We start from the raw sequence: 24034 nt of genomic DNA, 5'->3' as shown, positions 1-24034 counted from the left end.
GAAGAACAATAGTAATTGCATTAATACTCGAGGTACAGCAGAGCTCCACACCTTAATCTATGGTGTGTAGAAACTCCACCGTTGAAAATACGTAAGTGATAATGGTGATCATTGGCTTCGGCCCTAGAGAGGGAACCAGAAGAACCAAGATGTCTAATACAATAGCAAAAGGTTCTATTTGTAGAGAACTAATAGCTTAGGGTTTACAAAGATAAGTAAATGACATAAAAATCCACTTTCGGGCCCACTTGGTGTGTGCTTAGGCTGAGAATTGAAGCTTTCATGTGTAGAGACTTTTCTTGGAGTTAAACGCTAGCTTTTGTGCCAGTTTGGGCGTTTAACTCCCATTTGGGTGCCAGTTCCAGCGTTTAACGCTGGGATTTCTTGAGGTGACTTTGAACGCCGGTTTGGGCCATCAAATCTTGGGCAAAGTATGGACTATTATATATTGCTGGAAAGCCCAGGATGTCTACTTTCCAACGCCGTTGAGAGCGCGCCAATTGGGCTTCTGTAGCTCCAGAAAATCCACTTCGAGTGCAGGGAGGTCAGAATCCAACAGCATCTGTAGTCCTTTTTGGTCTCTGAATCAGATTTTTGCTCAGGTCCCTCAATTTCAGCCAGAAAATACCTGAAATCACAGAAAAACACACAAACTCATAGTAAAGTCCAGAAAAGTGAATTTTAACTAAAAACTAATAAAAATATACTAAAAACTAACTATATCATATCAAAAACATACTAAAAACAATGCCAAAAAGTATACAAATTATCCGCTCATCAAACTCTCCTTGTATATCTATGTTATACTTTTGTGCCTCTTAGAGGCTTGATGGAGACATAGGGTCTAGTTTGAGTATTTTGGAAATCTTGGGATCATATATATGTCTATATCTATCCTCTGGCCAACCTTAGCTTCGCAGGTTGAGCTCGAAACTTGATTATTTTGTATCCTTGACACTCTGCTCCTATTATCTATATGTATATTTACTTTTTTCGTACACAAGTAATTGTTACCTTGAGCGTTGCACTTTTATTTTTCACATTTTTGCTTAACCAACCTTCAAAGCTCCTCGAATATTACATTTTTTCAAATATATTATGTATGTATGTTTTATTTTAGAGGTCGTAATGTCACACCACCTCTATTTTACAGCTTAAGCGTAAAGTTCTGTGTGGTGAGGTGTTACATTATGGTATCAGAGTAGTTCGTTCCTGTAGAGCCTGAGGGACAAACTGACTATGCTTCTGGGCATACTCTGGGAGTTTTTACATGCTAAATTAGGTTATCTAACTGATATATGTGGCATGAATGTTCATGAGCATGCATTGGGGACTTTGAAGTACTAAAATTGCAATATTGAGACTGATCAACTTGATATCACTTGTTTGGTGTGAACAAGGACCCGATGTCGACTCGTGGGCGCGGTCGCGTGCAAGGCAAAGGTAGAATAGGTAATGAGAACCTTGGAATTGCAGAAAATGACCCTATGGACTTTATGGGTACCTTGGAAAATATGGTTGTGGCTATGCAGGCGACAGCTGAAGCATTGGAAAATCAAATGAACCATGGGAATGGTAATAATGGTGAAGAAGGGCCAATGACGCTTACCACTTTCGTGAAAGTGCATCCTCTAACTTTCAGTGGGACCACAAACCCTACTGAGACCGACAATTGGCTCCAAACGATGGAGTAGGCTCTACAAGCTCAGCAGGTTCTCGAGGAACAATAGGTGGAGTTCGCGACCTACCATTTACAGGGTGAAGCTCAATACTGGTGGCAGGGAACGCGACGTATTCTACAACCCGACAGTGCTGTGATATCTTGGGAGGTATTTCAAACTGAGTTCTACATAAATACTTCCCTAATTCAGTTAGAAATGCTAAGGAGCTTTAGTTGATGTAGTTAAAGCAGAGTCAGATGTCTGTTGTTGAGTACACAAATAAATTTGAAGAACTGTGCCGGTTTTCCTAAATCTGTCGAGGTGCTCCAGAAGACTTTGCAAAATTTAAATGTATAAAGCACGATGGAGGACTCTGGAGTGACATTCTGAGCTCAGTTGGGCCGATGAAGATTATGGTTTTCTCAGAGCTTGTGAATAAATGCTGATTCGCTGAAGAATGTGTAAGGAAGGCTGCTATGGCGAAGAATGATTGCTGAGAATTCCAACAAAGGGAGCACAATCAAAATTTTGCACAAAGGGGCCAAGAGTTTAAGAGAAGAGGATATGCACAATAATTTTCCCAAGGACGGAATAACCTCGGAACGAATGATGACCACCAAGGAAATGGTAGAGGAAAACAGATAGTGGCTGCTTCAGATGATTCGAGTTGTTAGAAATGTGGAGGCTATCACCCAAATAGGCCGTGTTGTTATGGTTCGGGCTTATGTTTCAATTGCGGGAAGCCAGGACATTTGGTCAGAGATTGCCCACACAGGAGAGGCCGAGATGTAGCTGAATCCGATCCTCAGATCTGAGGTAATAAGGGAACTAGTAACTAAATTTTAACTGCTTTGAATAATACCGAGGAATAGCATTCTTTCGTAACATGTAACTGGGTTGTGAAAATCTTGACTTGTTGGTAGAAGACTTCGAGTTATTTTGATAGGGGGTTAGGTTAGTATAAATAAATAGGTAAGTTCTTCATAAGAAGCGATAAGAGTGACGCAGCGGAGGCGCGAAGATTTGGAGAACATTAGAGCTACTAAGGTAAGAATGGAGGAGATGTGAGAGACGAGTCGTTGCGGAGATTGGCAAAGGTCGAGAAACTACCCATTAGGTTGGAAAGGGAACTACTCTCGCAAACTCTTGTGGTGAACAATATTTTCGAGGGCGAAAATTTTATTTAGGTGGGTAGAATGTAAACCCTGCAAAATTAGTGAATAGTTAGCGAATAAATTAATTATTATTCAAGAAAATTAGAAAATGAAATCTTATAGTTTAATGAGGTATAATTAATTAAAACATGAATTTTGACACTAATTTTAAAGGTTTTGCCCTAAGATTGGGCTGAACGGGCCGAATCGGGTGAACCGGGCTCACTTTGGGCCCAAGGCCCAACCCAACCTCACATTAATGAATGGCTTCAGCCTCTTTCTTCCCCACATTTTGAGTTTCATGCTGGGAAACATTTAGGGAAGAAGGAACATGAACAAAACCCTTGTTCTTGATTTCATTTTATCATAACTTCCAAACTAAACTCCGATTGCCGCACTGTTTATGGCCACGCATCTACCGCGTCGAACTCTACAAAGCCTACTAACCAATTCGGTAAGAAACCCTCAGTCTAACTCCAGTATCTGCTTCCCGCAAATTTGAAATTTTGGTGAATTAAGTGTTGAGATTTTTGTTGTCTTGATGTTTAGGATCAAATTAACTTAAAAAAATTAGTGGGTCTTGCTCAATTGATGCATGAGAAAGGTAAAAACCCTTAACCCCTTGTGGATTGTTGAATTTGCAAGTGCTGATGTTGATTATAGAACTAAATGTGAAAATAGATTGAAATATGATGAATTAAAGTACATTTGGTGATTGAATTGTGGATTTGGGACCTTGGAAGCTGGGAACTTATTTTGGTGTGGCTATGATGAAGTGAAAGCTTAAGAAAATGGTGAAATTGAGGTGCTTTGGCATTAGGGAGAAATTGGCCAAGGTATGGTTTTAGTTTTTCGTATATAATATGTAATGTCTTGTGAAAACTTAGGCTAGACGACCTATGATAAGATGAACTGTGTGTTTGATGCCTATTTAGTTATTTTAGTTAATGTAGTATGTGTTGGATTGATGTGAATATTTGGTATGTTGGTGAAAGGTATGAATGTGGTGTATAGTTGATGAGGTGATGGTTTTAATAAACTATAATAATACATTGATGATTGATGTCGTAGTAAGATTAATGAACATGAATTATTATTGTTGGTATATTGAGGAATAATGTTGTATTGAATGAAATTGTTGGAGTTGGACTTGATGATTTTGTGGAATGTTATACCATGGTATGAAAATGAAGTGTTGAGGTGTGGCTGGTATGTTTTGGTGCTATTTATAGTTGTGGTAGATTGGAAGAAAATTGTGAAAATTTATGAAAGTAGAGGTTTGATAATTTTTTTATAAAAAACTTATTTTTGACCGAATTTTGGCGGGCCATAACTCGGCTTTCGAACTCCCAAACCTTTTTAAACTTGTTTTGTATGAAAATTGGGTTCGTTAAGTTTACACCGTTTGAAGAACGGATGAAAAATTATGCGCGTCAGAAGTTTGGTATACGAAAGACAATTCTACAACACTTAACAGCCTTTTTGGCATTTTAGGGAGGCTCGCGTACGCGGGCACATGCACGTGACGCGAGCAAACCATTCGGCCAAGGAGACTTGCGTACGCGAGCAAAGGTTTGCGTATGCAAGTTGGGAAAATAACACTTCCTCGTATGCAGAACATGGTTCGCAAATGCGGGGTCCTGTTTTTTAGCAATTTGAGTTTTGTGATTTTAAACATGATTTTGAACTTCTAAACCTTTATTTTTACTCTCTATGACCCTAAAACTTAGTCTCATTCATAGTGAAGGGGTTGAACCTTGAAGGGGTGGTGATTTGGAAGTGACGTGAGTTGTGAAGTAATGAGTTATGATTGAGAAATGCGGAGTTGCTGAGTATATGATGAATACTGGCTATAATGAATAAAAGTAATTGAACTTGATGATGATTGATTGAAAATGAATGAATATGGTAAATGAGTCATGAATGAGGATGTTTGATGATGAGTATGCTATGTTTTCTCTCTGGTTGTAAGGGTGACAGGGTACCGATTCCCTCTAATGGTGACAGGGCACATACTCCCTCTAATGATGACAGGGCACATTAATGTGAGCCAATTGTCGGTTAGGAATTTTCTTCTCAATAAGAGAATCGTTTCGTTGCAAATGTAGTTCCAAACCAACACTCGACCCGCATCAAAGTTTAATTTTTGTTATCACAAGTGCAAACCAATAAAAATACCGAGAGTATTAGATATCGGGTCGTCTCTCAAAGGAATTGCAGTGAGGTATGCGTGTTATCAGTTATGAGATTCAAAGGGGTGGTTTGCGGATAAAGAAGTGAGAAATTAAATGATAAGAAAATAAAGCAAACAACTAAAGCTAACAAATACTAAAGAGGCATTCAAGGTAAGGATTGAGAATCAAGGTTTTCTATCCTAGTCATTAATCATAATACAATAATTACCAAGAGTTAAGCCTATTACGTTGTCTCCCTATTGAGAGAAAGTCAAATAAGCCTAGTTAATCCCAATCAATAAGTAGCATCAATGGAAACAAGATCAACTAACAACTCTAGATCACCAATTTAAATTGGGTATTAATAACTCAAGATTACCAAACTTCTCTTTCCAAGCCAAGAATGCTCAAAATCTACTCTAAAACTAAGTCAAGCATTTTATCAAACACTTGGTGTGCATAAATAGAAAAGCATATTAAATTGCAATAATAATGAAATCTACTACTACCAAATGCAAGAAAATAACAATAACTCAAACACGCATTAAAAAACATAAAACATCAAATTGCATTAAATGAAATTAAAAGTAACAAAAATTCATGAACATAAAAAGTGGCACAAGTGAGAAATTAACAAAGGAAACTAAGAGACTAAAGACAATAGAACATGAAAATGTAAATAAAACTGCACTAAAATAAGAATTAAAAAGTGAAATTAAAGAGAAACTTAAACTAAAAACCCTAATTCTAGAGAGAAGAGAGAGCTTCTCTCTCTAGAATACTACCCTAAGACATGTTTCTACATTATCCTAATTGCTCCCCCTTGTTCCTTCTTGAATTCTGCCTCAAATACTTTAGAAATGAGTTGGATTTAAGCCTGAGTGAGCTCAGAAATCGCTAGCCACAATTTCTTTAATGAAGTCATGTGCCGAGGGTCACGCGTACGCGGAAGGTCACGAAATTTCTTTTCATGCGTACACAAAACTGCGCAGATTTCCAAACTTCATTTCTTCATGAATTCTCCCATTTTACATGCTTTTTTTCATTCCTTCAATCCAATCTTTGCCTTCTAAACTTGAAATCACTTCATCAAACACATCAAGGCATCGAGTGGAATCAAAGTGAATTAAATTTAGTAAATTAAGAGCGTAAAAAGCATGTTTTCACTCTTAAGCACAAATTATGAGGAATTCACAAAATCATGCTATTTCATTGAATAAATGTGGGATAAGTTGATAAAATTCACTAAATTCAATACAAGATAAACCCTAAAATTGAGGTTTATCACACATATTCCCTCTAATGGTGACATGGTACTCTCCCTCTAATGGTCAGCCGATGTGCTGAGATTTTTGTGCGCAACAAAGAGACGATGTTCGAGTTAGCTGCCAGATATATCGGGTTTGGCTGCAGAACCAACAGATGAGCTCATTAGCCATAGTGTAGACATGCATCATATGCATTTGTGTGTTTTGCTTGCTTGTGCATTATTTGGGTTTTCCTTCGTGAATCACTATACTTATCTGCCATACTTACTACTTGCAATAATTGTACTTTACTTATATATGTCTTTGTCTGTATTGTTTGTCTATGCACCGTAGTTTTGGAGGGTTGGAGGAAGGCGATAATCGAGGGATTAAGATTAGAATTGAGTTAGAATCTAGATGGCTAAGAAGAATTACCCTAATTTATGGTTTAGTTAATATTCTATGTTTTGAATTAGTGTCGAAGTTCTAGGATTGCCTCTGGCTTTCCCGACACCTTATATATTATGTATGTGGGCACCATTACCATGCTGAGAACCTCCGGTTCTCATTACATACAAATGTTATTGTTTTCAGATGCAGGTCGAGAGACACCTTGCTAGGTGTCAGAAGTTTCTCTGCAGCGAAGTGGGACTTATGAATGTTGTATTTTGCTATGTTTATATATATCTATATGTATAGAAATATCCTTGTATATCTATGTTTTACTTTTGTGCCTCTTAGAGGCTTGATGGAGACATAGGGTCTATTTTGAGTATTTTGGAAATCTTGGGATTATATGTATGTATATATCTATCCTCCGGCCAGCCTTAGCTTCGCAGGTTGATCCCGGAGCTTGATTATTTTGTATCCTTTACACTCTGCTCCTATTATCTATATGTATATCTACTTTTCTTTGTACGCAAGTAATCGTTACCTTGAGCATTCCACTTTTATTTTTCACGTTTTTGCTTAACCAACCTTCAAGGCTCCTCAAATATTATATATTCTTTCAAATATCTTATATATGTATATTTTATTTTAGAGGTCGTAATGTCACACCATCTCTATTTTACGGCTTAAGCGTAAAGCTTTGTGTGTGTGGGAGGGGGAGGAAGGGGTGTGTTACACAGGAAGTGCTGCAACACAGAAAATATCCTCTCTTTTCCTAATAGATTTAAAAGCTTTCTGAATCTGAAAATATTTTCATAGACGAGAAATTCTTCTCGTTGTATCTTCATCCTATACCTATAATACTATTTCTAAAACACCATAAAAGAGAAGTAACACACCACAAAAGAGAAAAAACAACCACAGAGGGGTTATTGAAATCTAGATCTCTAAAAGGAAAAATAGCAAGAAAGAGGAATAGAAATCACAACTAGGGAACGGGGACGCACGGGAGAAGGCAAGGGAGGGGCGGCAGCGAAGGTGTGGACGGCGAGAGAGTGGTGGTGGTGGGGATTCGACAGGTGAAGAGGAAAAGTGAAACTATTACTGTAAAAAAAAAAGAAAGATGATAAATAGTAAAGAAAGAGAGAAGGTTAAAGAGGAGGGGAGTTGGAGAGGGCCACCGCACCGCAAGCTGAGGCGGCGGCGGCGGCCCTCAGGGAGGCTTCATGCTTTCCTTCAAGGAGAGAAAGAGAGTAGGGTTATGCTTCGTTTTTGTTTCATTCATTAAGGTTTTAGATGTTCTTTTTATGGCACTTTTGGATGTTCATTTTATCATAGTATTGAATGTTCCTTTTATAATAGTTTCAACTATTCATTAAGGCCATTTTTAAAATGGACTACGATATACATGTTGTGGTGCCACTGATAAAGGAAATACTATGATATCTCTAAAAAAATTTAAAATATTACAAATTTAATGTTTCTTTTCATCCTGAACGAGAAAAAAAACTAACCACATTGAGAATAATATGTGTTCCACCTTGAAAAAGTGTTATATACAAATAAAAAGAATAAAAAAAAAACCACATGTATATGTCGTACAAAAATAAACTAAGAATTTTTTAAAAGAATTGAATATAGACATGAATCTACCAAATTGCTGCAATTTGTTTACTCCACAAGTTGCACTAAAGAATTGTGTAATCAAAATATTTTCTAGATTATTGTTTTCTTCCATATCAACCGCCTCGTTTAAAAAATAAATTCATGTTATAAAGAATATAAAAAAGAGTATCGAAAAGTATATATACAAAAGAATAACCAAAAACCTAATGCCTAATAAAAGAAACATTTAAAATATCACAAAAAAACTTTAATCTAAAGAAACATGTGAAACCTAATAAAAAAAATATCCAAAAACATAAAAAAAAGTTTAAAAAATAACAAAAGAACATCCAAAACCTAGCTAACAAAAAATATTTAAAATTATTTTAAAAATATCCAAAATCTTGCAAAAAGAAACATCCAAAATTATTAAAAAAAAAATGCAGAAACATAATAAAAGAAAACATTCAAATCCAAATAAAATAAACATCCAGGACATAAAAAAATTCACTTTTAAAATAATTATAAAATATATCATGAACCTTTTAAAGGGAAAGAAGATAAACGATCTCAAAATTCTCTTTAAGAGAAGGATAATTCACAGACACAATATACATAGAAAATATCTAGAAGAAAAATCATGAAAGCACAACCAAAACATTGAAAAAAAAACTCCAAACATGACGTAAAAAAAAAATTCAAAATCTAACAATCAATAAATATCCAAATTCATACTAAAACATCTAGTATATACAAAAAGAAATATCCAAAATGCTTGCTAAATAAATATAGAAAAACTAAAATAAAAAATATCTAAGCCCAATCAAAATGTGAACCATTAGATAAGATAAAAAAAAGTTAAAACGTTAAAAAAAACATCCGAAAAAAGAATAAAAAATCTAAAATCAATTAATCAATAAAACATCTAAAATCATACCAAAAACAACTACTATATAGCAAAAAAAAAAAAATCTAAAATGTCTGCTATATAAACATAGGAAACCTCATTAACAAACCATACAACATCAAATAAATGAGACTACTAGAAAAATATAAAGACAACAACAACCAAAACTTTAAAAAAAAACATCCGAACTTGACCTAAAAAAAATATTCGTAATCTAACAACCAATAAATATCCAAATTTAAACTAAAAACATATATTATACAATAGAAAGAAACATTCAAAATACGTGCAAATTAAACACATAAAATTTGGAAAAAAATTCACAACTAAAAGAAAGACACATCTAAAACCTAACAACCAATAACTAATTCAAATTCAAATTCATATTGAAAACATCCAAACTATAACAAGAAAAAAAATCCAACATACTTGCTGCATAAACATACAAAATCTGAAAAAAAAAAAATCCAAACTCAAGCAATACAAACATTTAAACCAACACAAAAAAATCATCCAAAATTTTAAATATAGGTGCATTTAATTATACAATACTACATAACTAAAATAATTATTTTTCATATTAATTGTTTAAATAATTATTAAAAAAATAAATATAATTAAATAATTGTATAAAATATTTTACACTACATTAAAATTAAATGTGTAAAATTATTGAGATTTTTCTTTAAAATAAAAAAAAAGTTATTGTGATTTTGAAAAACACATAAATAACTCTTGAAAAACTTTGCCAAAACAAAACTTCTTACATTTCTGCTAATGTCGCTCTCTCGATCTTTGTCTTCCAAAGATAGCCTGAGTTCCGTCGCCAACAAAAGTCACGCTTTCACTCCGATATTCAGCGGCAGTAGCTAATACAAAACGTCTCTCTCTCTCTCTCTCTCTCTCTCTCACTCATAGAAAGAACAAAGATCTCTCAGAGGGAGACGGTACCTTGCAGCTGCAACAATAGTAGTAGTCACCGTTGCCCTCGCTGGCGGCGTCGCTTAGTTCGTGACGGATCCACGAACGGCAGTGAAGCCGTTAATCGCGACTGCACGGGAACGAAGAAGACAAATCGCGACGGAAAGGAGACGGCTTCACGTGGCTCTGGTAGCTTCACGATCGTTGGGACGGCGGTTTCTCTCTGCCTTACTCTCTCTTCGTCTCTCCAATTCGCCGGCGTCAATCCCCTTTCGTCGGAACCAAACGGAACAAGGTTTCTCCCTGTATTTTAAAATTTTTGTTTCCTTTAGAAATATTCGTATTATATTAAATAAATAAAAAATTGTTATTTATATTTTCCTGGCTGTTGACAATTGAGCTTGAGTTGACTCTAGGATTGACCGTAGTTGATGAGACTGTGTACGAGAAGTTGCCTTTGTGATTAATCTCAGAAGAATGCTTATGCTGTAGCCTCATCTGGTGTGATAATTCCAAATTTCGGGTGAAAGCAGATGGCGAAAAATTTCTGCGATTTTCGGATCCTTCTCTTGGTTGCAGCTGGTGTTTTCATCTACATTCAGGTTTTTCCTCTTCCTCTCTAACCCTAACTAAACCTGTGTGTTTCCCATGGCAATGTAACATGTAGTTTCCATTTGTTCAGATGAGGCTTTTCGCAACACAATCAGAATACGCTGATCGCCTTGCCGCTGCTGTAATTGCACTCCACTACCATATTTCATGTTAACCTATGTTTTGTACAGTATCCTAATTAGTATTTGGTGGATCATTGACTTCAGTGTTTGTCCTTGTTGCATAGATTGAAGCTGAAAACACTTGTACGAGTCAAATGCGATCACTGATCGACCAGATTAGCTTGCAACAAGGACGAATTGTGGCCCTAGAAGGTTCCATATACTTTTATACATGTGATAAAGTAGTAATCTTGGAGTATATTTTCTTAAGGTTATCTGCTGTTGCATAAATATGTTAGCTACATTCAGTGTTCACCTCTGTTAACGAGGTTAAGTATTTAAAGAGGTGTATTAAAATTTCTCAATCTAACTGAAGAAAATGTTAATAGACACAAGTCACAACCACATGCCTCTAGCCATAGTCAATATCTGAACTTAAATGATTGGGCTCTTATAATTCATATGCAATCAACTTAGAACAACCAGCGTTTCTTGTTCTCTGAATTAGAGAACCAATTGTGATTACATAGTTTCCTTTTCAGTTTTCATCAAAGGAAACGGCCAAATAACTTCCTAATGCAGTTGTCACAAGGTTTTTACAAGATTTGTCAAATATCAGTCATACTAATATTGAAATGGAACAAATAGTATCACATTTAAAATATAAAATTATATAAAGGTGAGCTTATGCTCATTAACAGTTGCTTTTATTATTTATTTAGTCATACTGTGCACATAACATATATTTATTTATTTTTTGTCATGTTCCGTTTTTTGTTCTTGGGTTTTTCCAGAAGAGAGGAATCGCCGAGATCAAGAATGTGGACAGATGAAGTCTCTTGTTCAAGATCTTGAAAGTATGTTATGATAAATAATAAGTTCCTCCCCTCTCCTCTGGCTTCTTAATTTCATTTTCGGTTCAAAATTTAGTCAATAGCATAGTGCCGTTGTTGGTTTAACAAGTATAGAGTATTTTGGTCCCATTTTCTTTGCATATGTTATGAGATGATGGTTATTTCAAGCAAATTTCTTTTACAAGAAGGCAAGTCTTTTCCCCCTTTCTTTCTACTCACATAGAATGTGGCCTTTATAAAGGAACATAAATGCTATTATGGAAGCCAAGTGAATTAAAAATTCTGAAGTAGTACTCACTATTCTCAGTGCTACCCTCTTGTTTTGAAGGCAAATTTTTTCAATGTTTTTTGGTAGATTGGAGAAAAATAAAATTTCAGCAATCTAACTTTCCTGAAGATTTGATTTTATTCTCAAATTATGTGTGGGGATGTGGACAGTAGGACCAGTAGTTTTCTTTTTGGGCACATTGGGGAGGAAAAAGGCCCCGAGAATCAGCAACTATTCGGGAAAAAATGTGAGTAGTTAACAAACCAATGACAGGATACTATAGGTAAACCAACTAGCTGGATAAGACTTAATTGTTGATGTTGTACACATTCACCATAGGTTAGATGTCTACACACTAGTTCATTTTGCTTTACTCCTACAATTTAAAGAGTTTGCAACTTGAACCTGAACTTCATGTTTTGTTTCCACCCCACCAAACAATTTCTATCTTTTAGTTATTGCCTTGCAAGGAGTTTTTTATCTTTTTCTACAAAAGATGCTTTCAAAACGGTGACAGAGTCTTCTCATTAAATTCTTGGGATGCGTCCCATCTCCCATCTGATGATTATTTCACCACATTATAAAAGAGTTATCAGTGAACCAGCTTGCTAGTAAGTGTAATGTCAAAACCTGTAAAAGCTTCATCTACTAGTTCAGATTACACACTCCATTGTTCAAGTTTTCTTGCACCCATCTTGAGTCCTAGTGAAAGTGACAATGATCAAGGATATCAGTTAGGGCTTTCCTTTCCTTGTTTCTCAAAAGAAGATAAATATTCTTTGAAATCTCCCATAACATAACAAGCCATGGTTCTTGTGAATGATCAGCTATTGTACATAATTTCTTCCAAAGCTTATCTCTACTTGCCATTTTGGGAATGTGTTGATGAAACGACAAGAAGAATCATCCTACTCCTAGGACTTTAGCATGGTTAAAACAACAATGGATTTTGAGAATATTTTATTTGAAGGGCCTATGTCCCAAAGCACTAAGAAACCGCACTCGCACAACTACCATGAAAACGCCAATTCTTTTACAAAAATGCATTATTTTTTGTTTCATTAGGAGCCACAATGCCAATCCTTTGTTGCTAATCAGGTCACATAACAGGAAAAGGCTTGGTTCTTGCCTTCCTACAATTCAATGAAAAAGAGTTCATAAATTAGGTGCAAGGAGTCAATTACCGCTTATCAGTTGGACTTTAGAACCAAGTCAGCCTGAATAGCAGTTTCACCACAAACCATAGCTACCTGAACATCATTTGCATTTTTTGTAGTATGCTTGCCATCATGAAGGGACATCAATTAATTATCTCATTGCCCTCCCACTGGAAATTTCCCTCTGTTGCCATTCACCACTCCACCAAAGTTGATAGGTGTTAAGCTCATGTGAAATTACAATTGTGTAATTGATAACATCATGTTGAATTTTTTAGTTTAAGCAATATTATGGATGGGGAACATAAAATTCTTTGTTACACAATGTGCATTCCACGTTATTTGTAGGTGAATAAATATAAAGTGTAAATGTAAACATATCCAGCGGTTCCATGTTGAAAGTGTTATGACTTGTGAATATTTCAGTGAAGATTTTTTTTTTTCTGTGGCATATCTTGGAATTTAACTTCCTGTAAATATAAATTCCAGGAAAAGATGTGCAGAGGCTGATCAACAAAGTTCAGGTTGAGTGCAAGTGTCTGCTTGAGTTTTCTATCTCATTTTATTGAGTTTATTGTGTGATTTTCTTTCTGATTTGTTTAGGTTCCAGTGGCAGCTGTTGTGATCATGGCATGTAATCGCGCTGATTACCTAGAGAGGACTATCAATTCTGTATTGAAGTGTGCATCATATTTCAACAGATTTACTCATCTTTTATAGTTTATTATACTGGTATTTATTTGACTGGCTGAGTCATAATCTTGTTTTCTACAGATACCAAAAACCCATTTCTTCAAGATATCCTCTATTTGTATCTCAGGTATTGTGCACATCTTGGCTTTCTGCACTTCTCAGGAGTTTTGTTGTAATTAAATTGAAATGGTTAATCATTTCATTATTTTGCAAACAGAACATACTGTTGATCATAGTCCTTTATTTTTGTTCAGGATGGATCAAATGCTGATGTTAGAAGTAAGGCATTGAGCTATGACCAGTTGTCCTATATGCAGGTATATATACATTTACAGAAATCAGCTGCACTACGAGAATCCTCAGTTTGTTTGTATATTCTTACTTTAAATTGGAAATTACTTGTATTTTGTGTTTATTTAGCTCTTTTTTAGAAATGATAGTCAACTGCATTGTGATGTTTGTGATCTAGTTATTATTGCTGATTATGTTAAAATCCATGATTAACCAAGAAAATAATAGAGTAAATAGTAACTCAGCAGATGAGAGAAAGAATATATTATTCTTATGTGATATATCTTACATGAGAGGAAAACTAGCATCTATTTATAATAATAGTAAAACCCTAATACTAATAAGGAGACAATGATAAATATCAATGCACTCCTAAGAGATCATATTTGATACAATATGATTCTATCCCTAACAGATTAGTTCATTACTGAGTGTAATTATAGTATAAATTAAGATATTAGTGTGCAGGCTACGATAAACAATTCTCTGAAATATGGGACTCGCTTCCAATTTGATATTACATTGCCTAAATATACAAATTTTCAACATATTCCTTACTGAGAACTCAATGCATCTCCAATTTCTGGCTCTTGCTAAGTGTACTTGCTATGGATACTTTAAATGGAAAGTTTTGGTATAAAATGTGAAGTAAATGCTAAGTTTTTTAAGTTTTCATTGTATTCAATGCATTTGAAAAACCAAATTTTTCTTCTTTTACTCTCTTAGTCAATGTGCTTGTACTCATTTGTTAAATCCTTTTTTTTTCCAAACTAAAAATTCCAAAACTACTGTAACAACAAAACAACAACAAAAAAGCCTTAGGAAAAAGTAAGATATAAGCTACTAATTTGTTTTGATTGATTGATTGGAAATGAAATACTAAAGATTTTGAATTTTCATTTAACCATATTTCGGTGCTGGAGCCATACCCTTACTTAAGGATGATTCCTTTCCAAATTTGGTGGAATAGATGAATAATGGTGTGCCAGAGATGTAAAACCAATCTCGATCTTATGAAATTATTTGGGATAAAATCACATTTCCTTTTCTGAAATTGTATCGGAGAGGATGTCAGTTGGTCGTGTGGCACACACTTTCACTATGATCTTTTCGGCACTTACTAGAAATCAAACTAATAATACATCCTTGTTCAGAACAAGATGTATACAGTTCATTCAAATTCTATGTTTACTATTAAGATAGAATTCAACTTACACACTACAGAGGTCAGACCTGACAATCATTTATATGGTATAATTCTTCTAATAAAAATTTAAATTTCAAAGAAAATTAGGGTGAACCTATTCATAATCCATTGTTCGCATTTCAAGTCCAAAGGGCTGACATATGCAGGGAGTGTTTAATTGAATGCTGCCACCAAATAACTTGATCCCTTTTGGAGAGATTTCCTTTGCATGACGTGATAGCAAAGTATTTCTTTTTTTATGACTGATGGTACTAGGAAAGAATTATGAAAATTTTAGATACTTAATTTGGAATATTAATGATTTGCTGTGAAGCTTTTGATATCCCTTGAAGGGATATTTTTAGAAACCACTGGATTATGTTTCTCTAAGGGTTTTTTATTGTGAGAAAAAGAAAGGTTGCTATAAAAACTTGACAAGGATGAAATTACTTGAATCTATTTTATTTGTGATTACTGAGCTACATAAAGCTTTGATGATAAGGAACCAAGCTTTGGTTACTAACACTAATTTGATTCAGCACTTAGATCTGAAACCAGTTCAAACTGAAAGACCAGGGGAGTTAATTGCTTACTACAAGATTGCACGTAAGAAAAATTTCCGTGCTCTTCATCTCTTCTGTTTTATATTCTCTACTTGCGGAGATTATTCCACAAGAATTCTACATTTCATTTTTTACATTGTGCCTTTATCAGGTCATTACAAGTGGGCTCTAGATCAGCTGTTTTACCATCATAACTTTAGCCGAGTAATCATTCTTGAAGGTGAAAAGGGCTATCTTTATCACAACTTTTTTCTTTCTTCTTTCTTTTTTCATAATTGGTAAAAACATATGAAACCTGATTGGGTATCTTTGTTTAATATCAGATGACATGGAAATAGCTCCTGATTTCTTTGATTATTTTGAAGCTACAGCAGCTCTCCTTGACAAGGATAAGTATGAATCTAAGAAGAATCAAATGATGAATTTATTTTTTTCTGATTCACTATAAATGTTTTTTAAGATGGCAGAGGCTGTTTATAGATAGCATTATGTATTCTAGGTCAATTATGGCTGTTTCTTCATGGAATGACAATGGACAGAAGCAGTTTGTACATGACCCATGTAAGTTTGTTACATTTTATGGCTCTATACTTCATTTATAATACCCATATGGTCTATGGAAAACAGGATTTCAAAACTTTACCTTATTGTTTATCATGGTAGGACATACAGATAGCAAAGTAGTAAAGGTATTATTGTAGAATAGCTAGTGCAAGCCCATGTCCATTGATAATGTATGAGTATGACTACTGATCCTCACTAAATGAGGATAAATATAATGAATTAAAGATAACTGATAAGATTGTTTCCTCAGTCAGATGACTAAATTAATTCACAATATATTATAAAGAGATCCTAAGATTTTATAAATATATTCTTATTCTGTAGATATAATAAGAAATCCTAAAATACTCTTCATGTTTTGGTAATGTCGTATGACTATGGCTGTGTTGTGTTGCGGTTGTCAAAAGGTGATGTACTTAGTTGGCTGATACAGAATGCAATCAATGGTGCCACAACTAGGATGTTGTGCCTGCACTGCATTGCATTGGTGATTTTCAATTTAAAACACTGTTTGAGATATTTTAATAATTTCTATTGCTCTTCTGATGAATTCTTGCTTGATCTAATCTTCAGATGAACTTTATCGGTCAGACTTCTTTCCTGGGCTAGGATGGATGCTTGCTAGATCTACATGGGATGAACTGTCACCAAAATGGCCAAAGGCATATCCTTAATATTTGAGTGGTTATTACTGTTTGTGCCATATTAATGTTTTATTTGGATTTGGAGCATTACAGAGAAGGAAATCTTAGTCAATAGCCATTCTTATTTCATGAGATATATCTGTATAATGTATATCCAGAATCTAGATCATGTATAATCTTTTTTATCAGGAAACTGCTTGTCATTGGTCCTTTAGTTACAGTAATATCGTATTATCATCTTTGGAATTTTCTTTGACAAAATTTTACTTACTGGGATGACTGGTTGAGGCTAAAAGAGAATCACAAAGGACGACAGTTTATCCGACCGGAAGTATGCAGAACATATAACTTTGGTGAGCTTGTAAGTTTTCTAATTTTACTTTGAGGATACCTTTTCTATTAAGTGGTCTTAAGCTGAAGCTTGTAAAAAGTTCGGACTTCTATGCTATGAATTCAGGATTTTCAGGATATTCATGTTGACATGTATGTTATAACAACAATCTTAGGGCCCATCTTAGTAAATAGCTTATTTAAGCCCTTAGCTAAAAGAAACTTTTTAGAAGTAATTATGAATAACTTATTGACAAAAGAAAATTAAGAATATCTTATCTTTAGTTTTCGTTATCATTTTTCTGTTGGTATTTTTTCATGTTACTACTACCCTTGTATTAGTGTGAAGGCAGTGCAAAACGTCTCATATACTTGCACCTTATGTGTTGACACACTTTCTAACTCCTGTAATTTTCATAGGGTTCTAGTTTGGGACAGTTTTTTAGGCAATATCTTGAGCCAATCAAGCTGAACGACGTCCAGGTATTCATATGTTTTTATAGAAAATAGTCCTAAGAACACGTTTCCCAGAGTATGATGTTACATTTATTACCTTTTTTCTACCTTTGTATTGTTGGTAGGTTGATTGGAAGTCAAAGGACTTGAGCTATTTGCAGGAGGTGAGATACTGCTCTTTGTTCATGAACGCGTATGTAGAAGGAATATCGTGTTGCTTGATGAATTTGTTCTCTCTTTACAGGATAAATATGCCCAACACTTTGCTAACATTGTTGCCAAAGCCAAACCTGTCTCTGGAGTTAACGTGCTTCAAGAGACGAATAATATAGATGGCGATGTACGTATCAAGTATAGAGATCAATCAGACTTCGAATACATCGCTGGTCAATTTGGTATATTTCAAGAGTGGAAGGTAATTCAACTGATTTTTTTCCCCCTTAAATGGGAAAAGGGAAGGCATTGTGAATTTGACACAAGTTTTACTCTTACTTCCAGGATGGTGTGCCCAGGACAGCCTACAAAGGAGTAGTCGTTTTCAGATATCCATCCACACGCGCTAGGCGTGTATTCCTTGTTGGTCCTGAATCTTTGAAGCTACTCCGGATTACAGATTCATAGACCAGAGGGGATTTAATCTTCCTTGCGAGAGACTTGTCATTTTTTTTCGGATATCAACAGTGGTTTTGGAGAGCAATTGATACCGAGCTTTAAAATGACGTGCTATATAAATACTCATCAACGTCAAAATCCACTTCGCTGAAACTGCATACGTTGAGTGTGCCGCGCTGCAAATTATGACCACAGTCCCATGTATCTTGTAAGATGTTTTATTGAAACTATTGTGTCTAGCACTGATACACTGGGTGGCCATTTTTGGTTTTATCTTAACTTATCAACATTATTGGCCTTGAGAATCTTTTAGATTTATATCCCTCGTTGCTTGTGAAAAGCGTGGTATTGTACTGGTTATGATTGTTAGTATTATACAACAGATATAAACTTGTTACATGAGCAGGGAAATCTTTATTGAAAAGCTAAAAAAATTTCTGCTTCTTTATACCAAGCAGTTGCCTCCAGTAAATTGCTGCTTATGTTTTCTACCTTTGTTAATTGCCCTCGAGGTAATGGAAATGATGAGAATGGCCTTCCTGTTTTCCGTGATTGTTACTTTTGCAGTTTTGCTAACTAGATTTGTTTACACTTCTCCCCCTAGCAAGTGTTGGTAACCCTCTTTTGCTTAAATTTTCTCTAGCTTATCACAACTTTGCATAACCATGTTGTGATAAGACAATGAAACCATCTGAGCTCCCAAATTTTAAATTTAAAATTAATAATTTAATTTTTTTAATAATTAGATAATAATTTTTAAATACCATAACAAACACTTTAGCTTTTATTAGTATATACAGTATTGTCATTGTTACCACACCACCTCTGTATATGTCCCACCTTCATACCTTATCATTTGCGTATGTTTTTGTGTTGGTGGATATTTCCATGATGACATTTTCACATGAAGATAGCATTATAAACTATTAGATGAGTTGATAAAGTTAAATATATTTGATTAATTATCTAAAGATTCACAATGTCATCTTCATATAAAAATGTCTTCGTGTGAGTATTCTAATGTCTTCGTGTGAGTATTCTCCTTATGTATTATTGAAACCATGCAATATTACATCGACAAACAAAACACAAGGCTATGACCTAATGTATTTTGAACAAAATGGAAAAAGTCATATCTTTCTAAATCTTTGTTATTTCTTGGAAACTGCTTAAAGAATGAAAATCGCATCATATTATAAGTTAATATTCAAATTGGATTTCAAAATTTATAATCATAATTCATAATAATTCTTAAGCTAATTTCCAGTAATAATGTGTTGATTTGGTACATTAATTTATTGTGATTTGGATATTTCATTCAAATTCTATGTGATTAAAATTTATTAGAGTTCCAAAATCTTGATTATTGCTCTAAGAGCTGCAAAATTTTCAAATTAAATTTGTTATTATCGTCTTCACGAGGATATTAGAAAGCCAATCAAGCTTTTAGGAGGTCTAATTAGATCTTAAATTACATAGAATTTAGACAAAAAATTAAAATTTCACCAAGTTAACGTACAAAATCAACACACTATTAAATGATTACAGTATTAGAGTAGCACAAAGTCATATTATTTTGAAGCAATAAATTCTTTCATCGTCTCTGACCGAAAAAATTAAATAAAACATTACACACCCACACACTTTCTTGGTCGCTTCCATGGTTGTTGAAAAAAATTTAATGTAACACTGAACAAACATAGACCCTTGAAAACTTATAAATCATTCAAAACGACCTTTGCCCTGAAATTTGATATTTGAATAAGTCCAATCGTAAATCATACCCTCAACAACCACAGAGACCCGGTTCACAATACTGTCACTTGGAAAAAAAAAATTCATGTTATTTTTCAATAGGTTAATGACTAATCTATAATAGATCCAAGTTCTATTAGGGCTTTATTGGTGGTTAATAGAATGTTGTATGCATAAGAACTTTCGATATTTACTTAAATGGACAAATGAACTAACTATTCAAACAACCAAAATTGTTTAAGAAAAAAAAATTAATTTAACACTTTAATATATATTTTTTCCTATTAATGTTTTTGAATATTTTGAATATATATTATGTTGCACTGTAAATCAATTACTGAATAAGAAAATTTAAATAAATAGATTTGAAATCTTTTTTTGATTTTTTTAAATTAACTTGTGCAAATAACTAATCAAATAAAGTGAGTAACTAACTTGAACCGTATATACCGGACCCGGAGTAATATTTTTTTGTGCCGTCTTCTCTGACTTAGCTTGTATATACAAAATAACAAATGGCTTAATTATCAAAAATAAAATAAAATAAAAAATTGTAGCATACATCCTTCACCATATTTGAATTCTTAAAACAAATTAAATTTTTTAATTAAGCCACTAAGTGGAATAAGAGGTTTTTCTTAATATGTAAGAAATTCTAAGTCTAAATTATATTGTGGTTAATGTACCAAATATTTATTATATATATATATAAACTTTTTAAAAGTAACAGGGTTTCTGAACATTCATTTTTCATTTTTATTTTAAGAAATAAATGATTAAATTGATATGATGTTTGAAATAATTACAATATTAAATTAACTTAATTTAAAATTTAAAATAAATTAAGTTTACAAATTTTATCTCTACATGTTCACATTTATTGAGTTTGTCTGTATATATGTTTTCCACCTTTTATTTAATTAAACGCATTATTAAGACTTTTACGTTTTGCAAAATTAGACTTCTAAGTTCTAAGTAACTTTTCTGATGAATTTAATTTTAATATATTTTTTATATAAAATATAAAATTATATTAACAAAAATAAATATTTTTTATATTTATTATGAAAATAATAATTTAAAAAACAAAATATAATTAAATAATTAAATAAAATATTTTATATTTTTAGTACATTAAAATTAATTTTTTTTAATTATATCTCTATCTCGAATTTTCTTACATACACGTTATCAAAACCCTTCTTGTATGAAAACGTGTATACGAAAGACTAGTTCTTAATGTTGTAGTACAGGAAGTTTCAGTTAGTTTGATTTTCAAGCGACGACTTTTCTACTCATTTGTTTACTCAATAAATACTTAATTCGGTTTCGAATATTTGGATGACAACTTGGTTTTAACTAAAATAAAATGAAGTCTAACTTGGTCCCATTCTATTATATCATATTTAGATGCTAAACTATAATTAATTTTGTTTAAGAACCAAGTCGTCACCAAAAAATAAAAATATGTTAAAACAATTGAATTTAAGTCTTTATGAATAAGAGTTTTATAGACGGCAAAACAAACGGCTATTATTACAAGTTTAATTTCACATCTATCAGGTCTTCGATCAGATAGTTTATAAATTTAAGAGAGATTAAAAATATGATTAGGAATATAGATAATCTAATTATATTAGTTTTATATCCGATGAATAATCAAGTGCAATCAGATTGGACTCTATTAAACTCATCTTAATTGATTTTGTAGTTAATTAGTAGTAAAATCCGAATCAATTCGATTATCTAATTATATTTTATTAATTTAAAAAAATAAAATACGAATATATATAACTTTATGTTTTTCTAACATAAATTATGATATTTATTTAAATATAATTTTAATGTTGTATTATTTTTTATTTTATTTTTTACTTTACATATTATTTACATAAATTTATTTTATTTTCTTAATTTTATTTTTAATCGAATATCTAATTATTCGAGTCGAATTGTTTTAGATCCACTCTTACAAAAAATTTTAAATCCAAACCAACTCGAACCAGCTAAAATTTAATCAATTTGATTGTGTTTGTTTTCAAACTTAAACCACCCGTGAAACATTCCTCAGTCCAAAAGCCAATTTTTAAGTTGAAATAGATAGATCTATTCAATTTCAATTTGTTTTTTCTTTTGGTGAAGTGAAGGAAGTGAAGGAAGGATGTTGAAATTATTGACTACATAAGAGTAACTTAAAAAAAGTGCTAGTCAGGATGACACGCAATTGATTTGAGAAATAGTTGTCAATACTGGATACTGCTTAAATACCATCACCATCGCCTCTTCTCTTCCATATTCACACAACTTTTTAAGTTTTAATAGAATGGCTTCCACTTCCAGGCTGCTGCTTCATGCCTCATTGCCTCCTCCCACTACATCCATTTCCAAAACCAATTCTGGTACGTATACACCTTCTTTATTTATTGTGTTTAATTATTCTGTTATTCCGTATAGTTTTATGAACTGATAGTATTTTTCGTCAGAGACATCATTATATATTCCATTAAGGATTTTTTTTCTTCTTTCTTCTTTCTTCGTCGTTTGTCCCTGGGGTCCTCGATACACATCCCTACTTCCTTCTTTTTTTTTCTTCCTCCCACTTCCTCTTTTCTTCTTATCTATGTGCAGTTTTTTTTTTCCTTTTTTTCATCCTTTCTTTCTTTTTATTCTGCACGATTTTCTGTTATTTTTTTATTGTTTGTACTAGTTTATTATTGTACAATCTCTTCTGTTATTCTTTAAATGATTCTGTTATTTTAAAGAAATTTCTGTGTTCATTTTCTCAATTTTTGTAAAAAAAAAAAAGTAATTTTTTGGAATTTTTTTTAAAAATTTAGTTATGAACAACACTTTTTTTTCTAGTATTTTTTTATATGGATTATATTAGGTAATTAATGACTTTATTAAATAACATGAATAACGAATTTTAAAATTGGTTCAAATTATTCACCTAAATCTTTATATTAGAATAACCATTCATATTTTTGCACACTTAGTGAATTAAATATCTAATGTATCTATTATTTATACAACAATGCTAAGGAACCAACTCTATATAAGCCAAGAATCAGCCAACTGGTAACCGGATGTTACTACTAATAGGCACACGGATGTTTTTTTTCTTGTAAATTGGATGGTTTTAGATATGATTTCTATGTTTCATGTGTTACGTATTAATAAAATATAATTAATTATATGGAATCAACTAATGAATGATCAAAACATCTGTTCCGTGATTCTCTTCTAACACTAACGTGGTCAACAATAATTTAATAAATAAATTAAATATAAATTAATAAAATTAATTATAATTAATTATGTTGTTCTATTCTTAACTGATTATTAGTTGGTTTCATATATATTTTTTTTATTTATATTGTTTAATATTTTTATTGATCACATGTGTGTCACGACTTGGATGGCTACACTAAAGGTGGTTATTAGTGGCCAAGCTTTCACCAACAAAGCTAATAGCAACACCTGTCACAATTCAAAGTATGATTAGTGATCAACCGAAACATTAAACTCTCAATAGTTACCAACTTTATCTCTCTCAGATGCCTTAGTTTCACCTTCTTCTGTTTCGAGAAACTCAAACTCGACTGTGTCATTCTTTTCATTCCTTTAATTAGTGTTTGTTTGGGTGTCATTATTTTGATAAAAAAGATTTTTTTTTTTATTTTATAATGTGTTTGACAAATTTCTAGTAGTAAAAATAAAAACACTAAAAAAATCGAAAAAATATTTTTTTTGAGAAGTTATAATTTACATCTTTTTTTAAAAGATCTTTTTTCCTTAAAAAAAAAATATTTTCTATATAATAAATAAACAAAAAAATACGTTTATATTGTTATACCTAAATATAATTGATAGATAAAAAGATCTTTTT

At 32.8% G+C, this 24034-nt stretch overlaps 2 protein-coding genes across 2 annotated transcripts in view; both read left to right on the top strand.

Annotated features, from left to right (window-relative positions):
• Positions 1-24034, top strand: part of LOC107488249 (naringenin 8-dimethylallyltransferase 2, chloroplastic) — a 106922-nt gene that overhangs the window by 69722 nt on the left and 13166 nt on the right. The gene's annotated exons all lie outside the window — the stretch shown is intronic.
• LOC107483412 (alpha-1,3-mannosyl-glycoprotein 2-beta-N-acetylglucosaminyltransferase) lies at positions 9901-18787 on the top strand. Its single transcript, XM_016104056.3, has 19 exons — positions 9901-10354; positions 10476-10661; positions 10742-10792; positions 10898-10985; positions 11567-11629; positions 13541-13575; positions 13655-13731; positions 13826-13871; positions 13999-14061; positions 15761-15827; positions 15936-16004; positions 16108-16177; positions 16284-16345; positions 16922-17012; positions 17260-17353; positions 17743-17805; positions 17904-17942; positions 18023-18193; positions 18277-18787. Exons 2-19 carry the CDS (start codon positions 10593-10595, stop codon positions 18397-18399), a joined length of 1341 nt encoding a protein of 446 aa, XP_015959542.1. The 5' UTR covers positions 9901-10354; positions 10476-10592; the 3' UTR covers positions 18400-18787.

Source organism: Arachis duranensis, chromosome 1 (genome assembly GCF_000817695.3).
Source record: "Arachis duranensis cultivar V14167 chromosome 1, aradu.V14167.gnm2.J7QH, whole genome shotgun sequence".
Classification (NCBI taxonomy): domain Eukaryota; kingdom Viridiplantae; phylum Streptophyta; class Magnoliopsida; order Fabales; family Fabaceae; genus Arachis; species Arachis duranensis.
The sequence above is the reverse complement of the archived record's forward strand: the minus strand, read 5'-3'. Positions and strand labels throughout refer to the sequence as shown.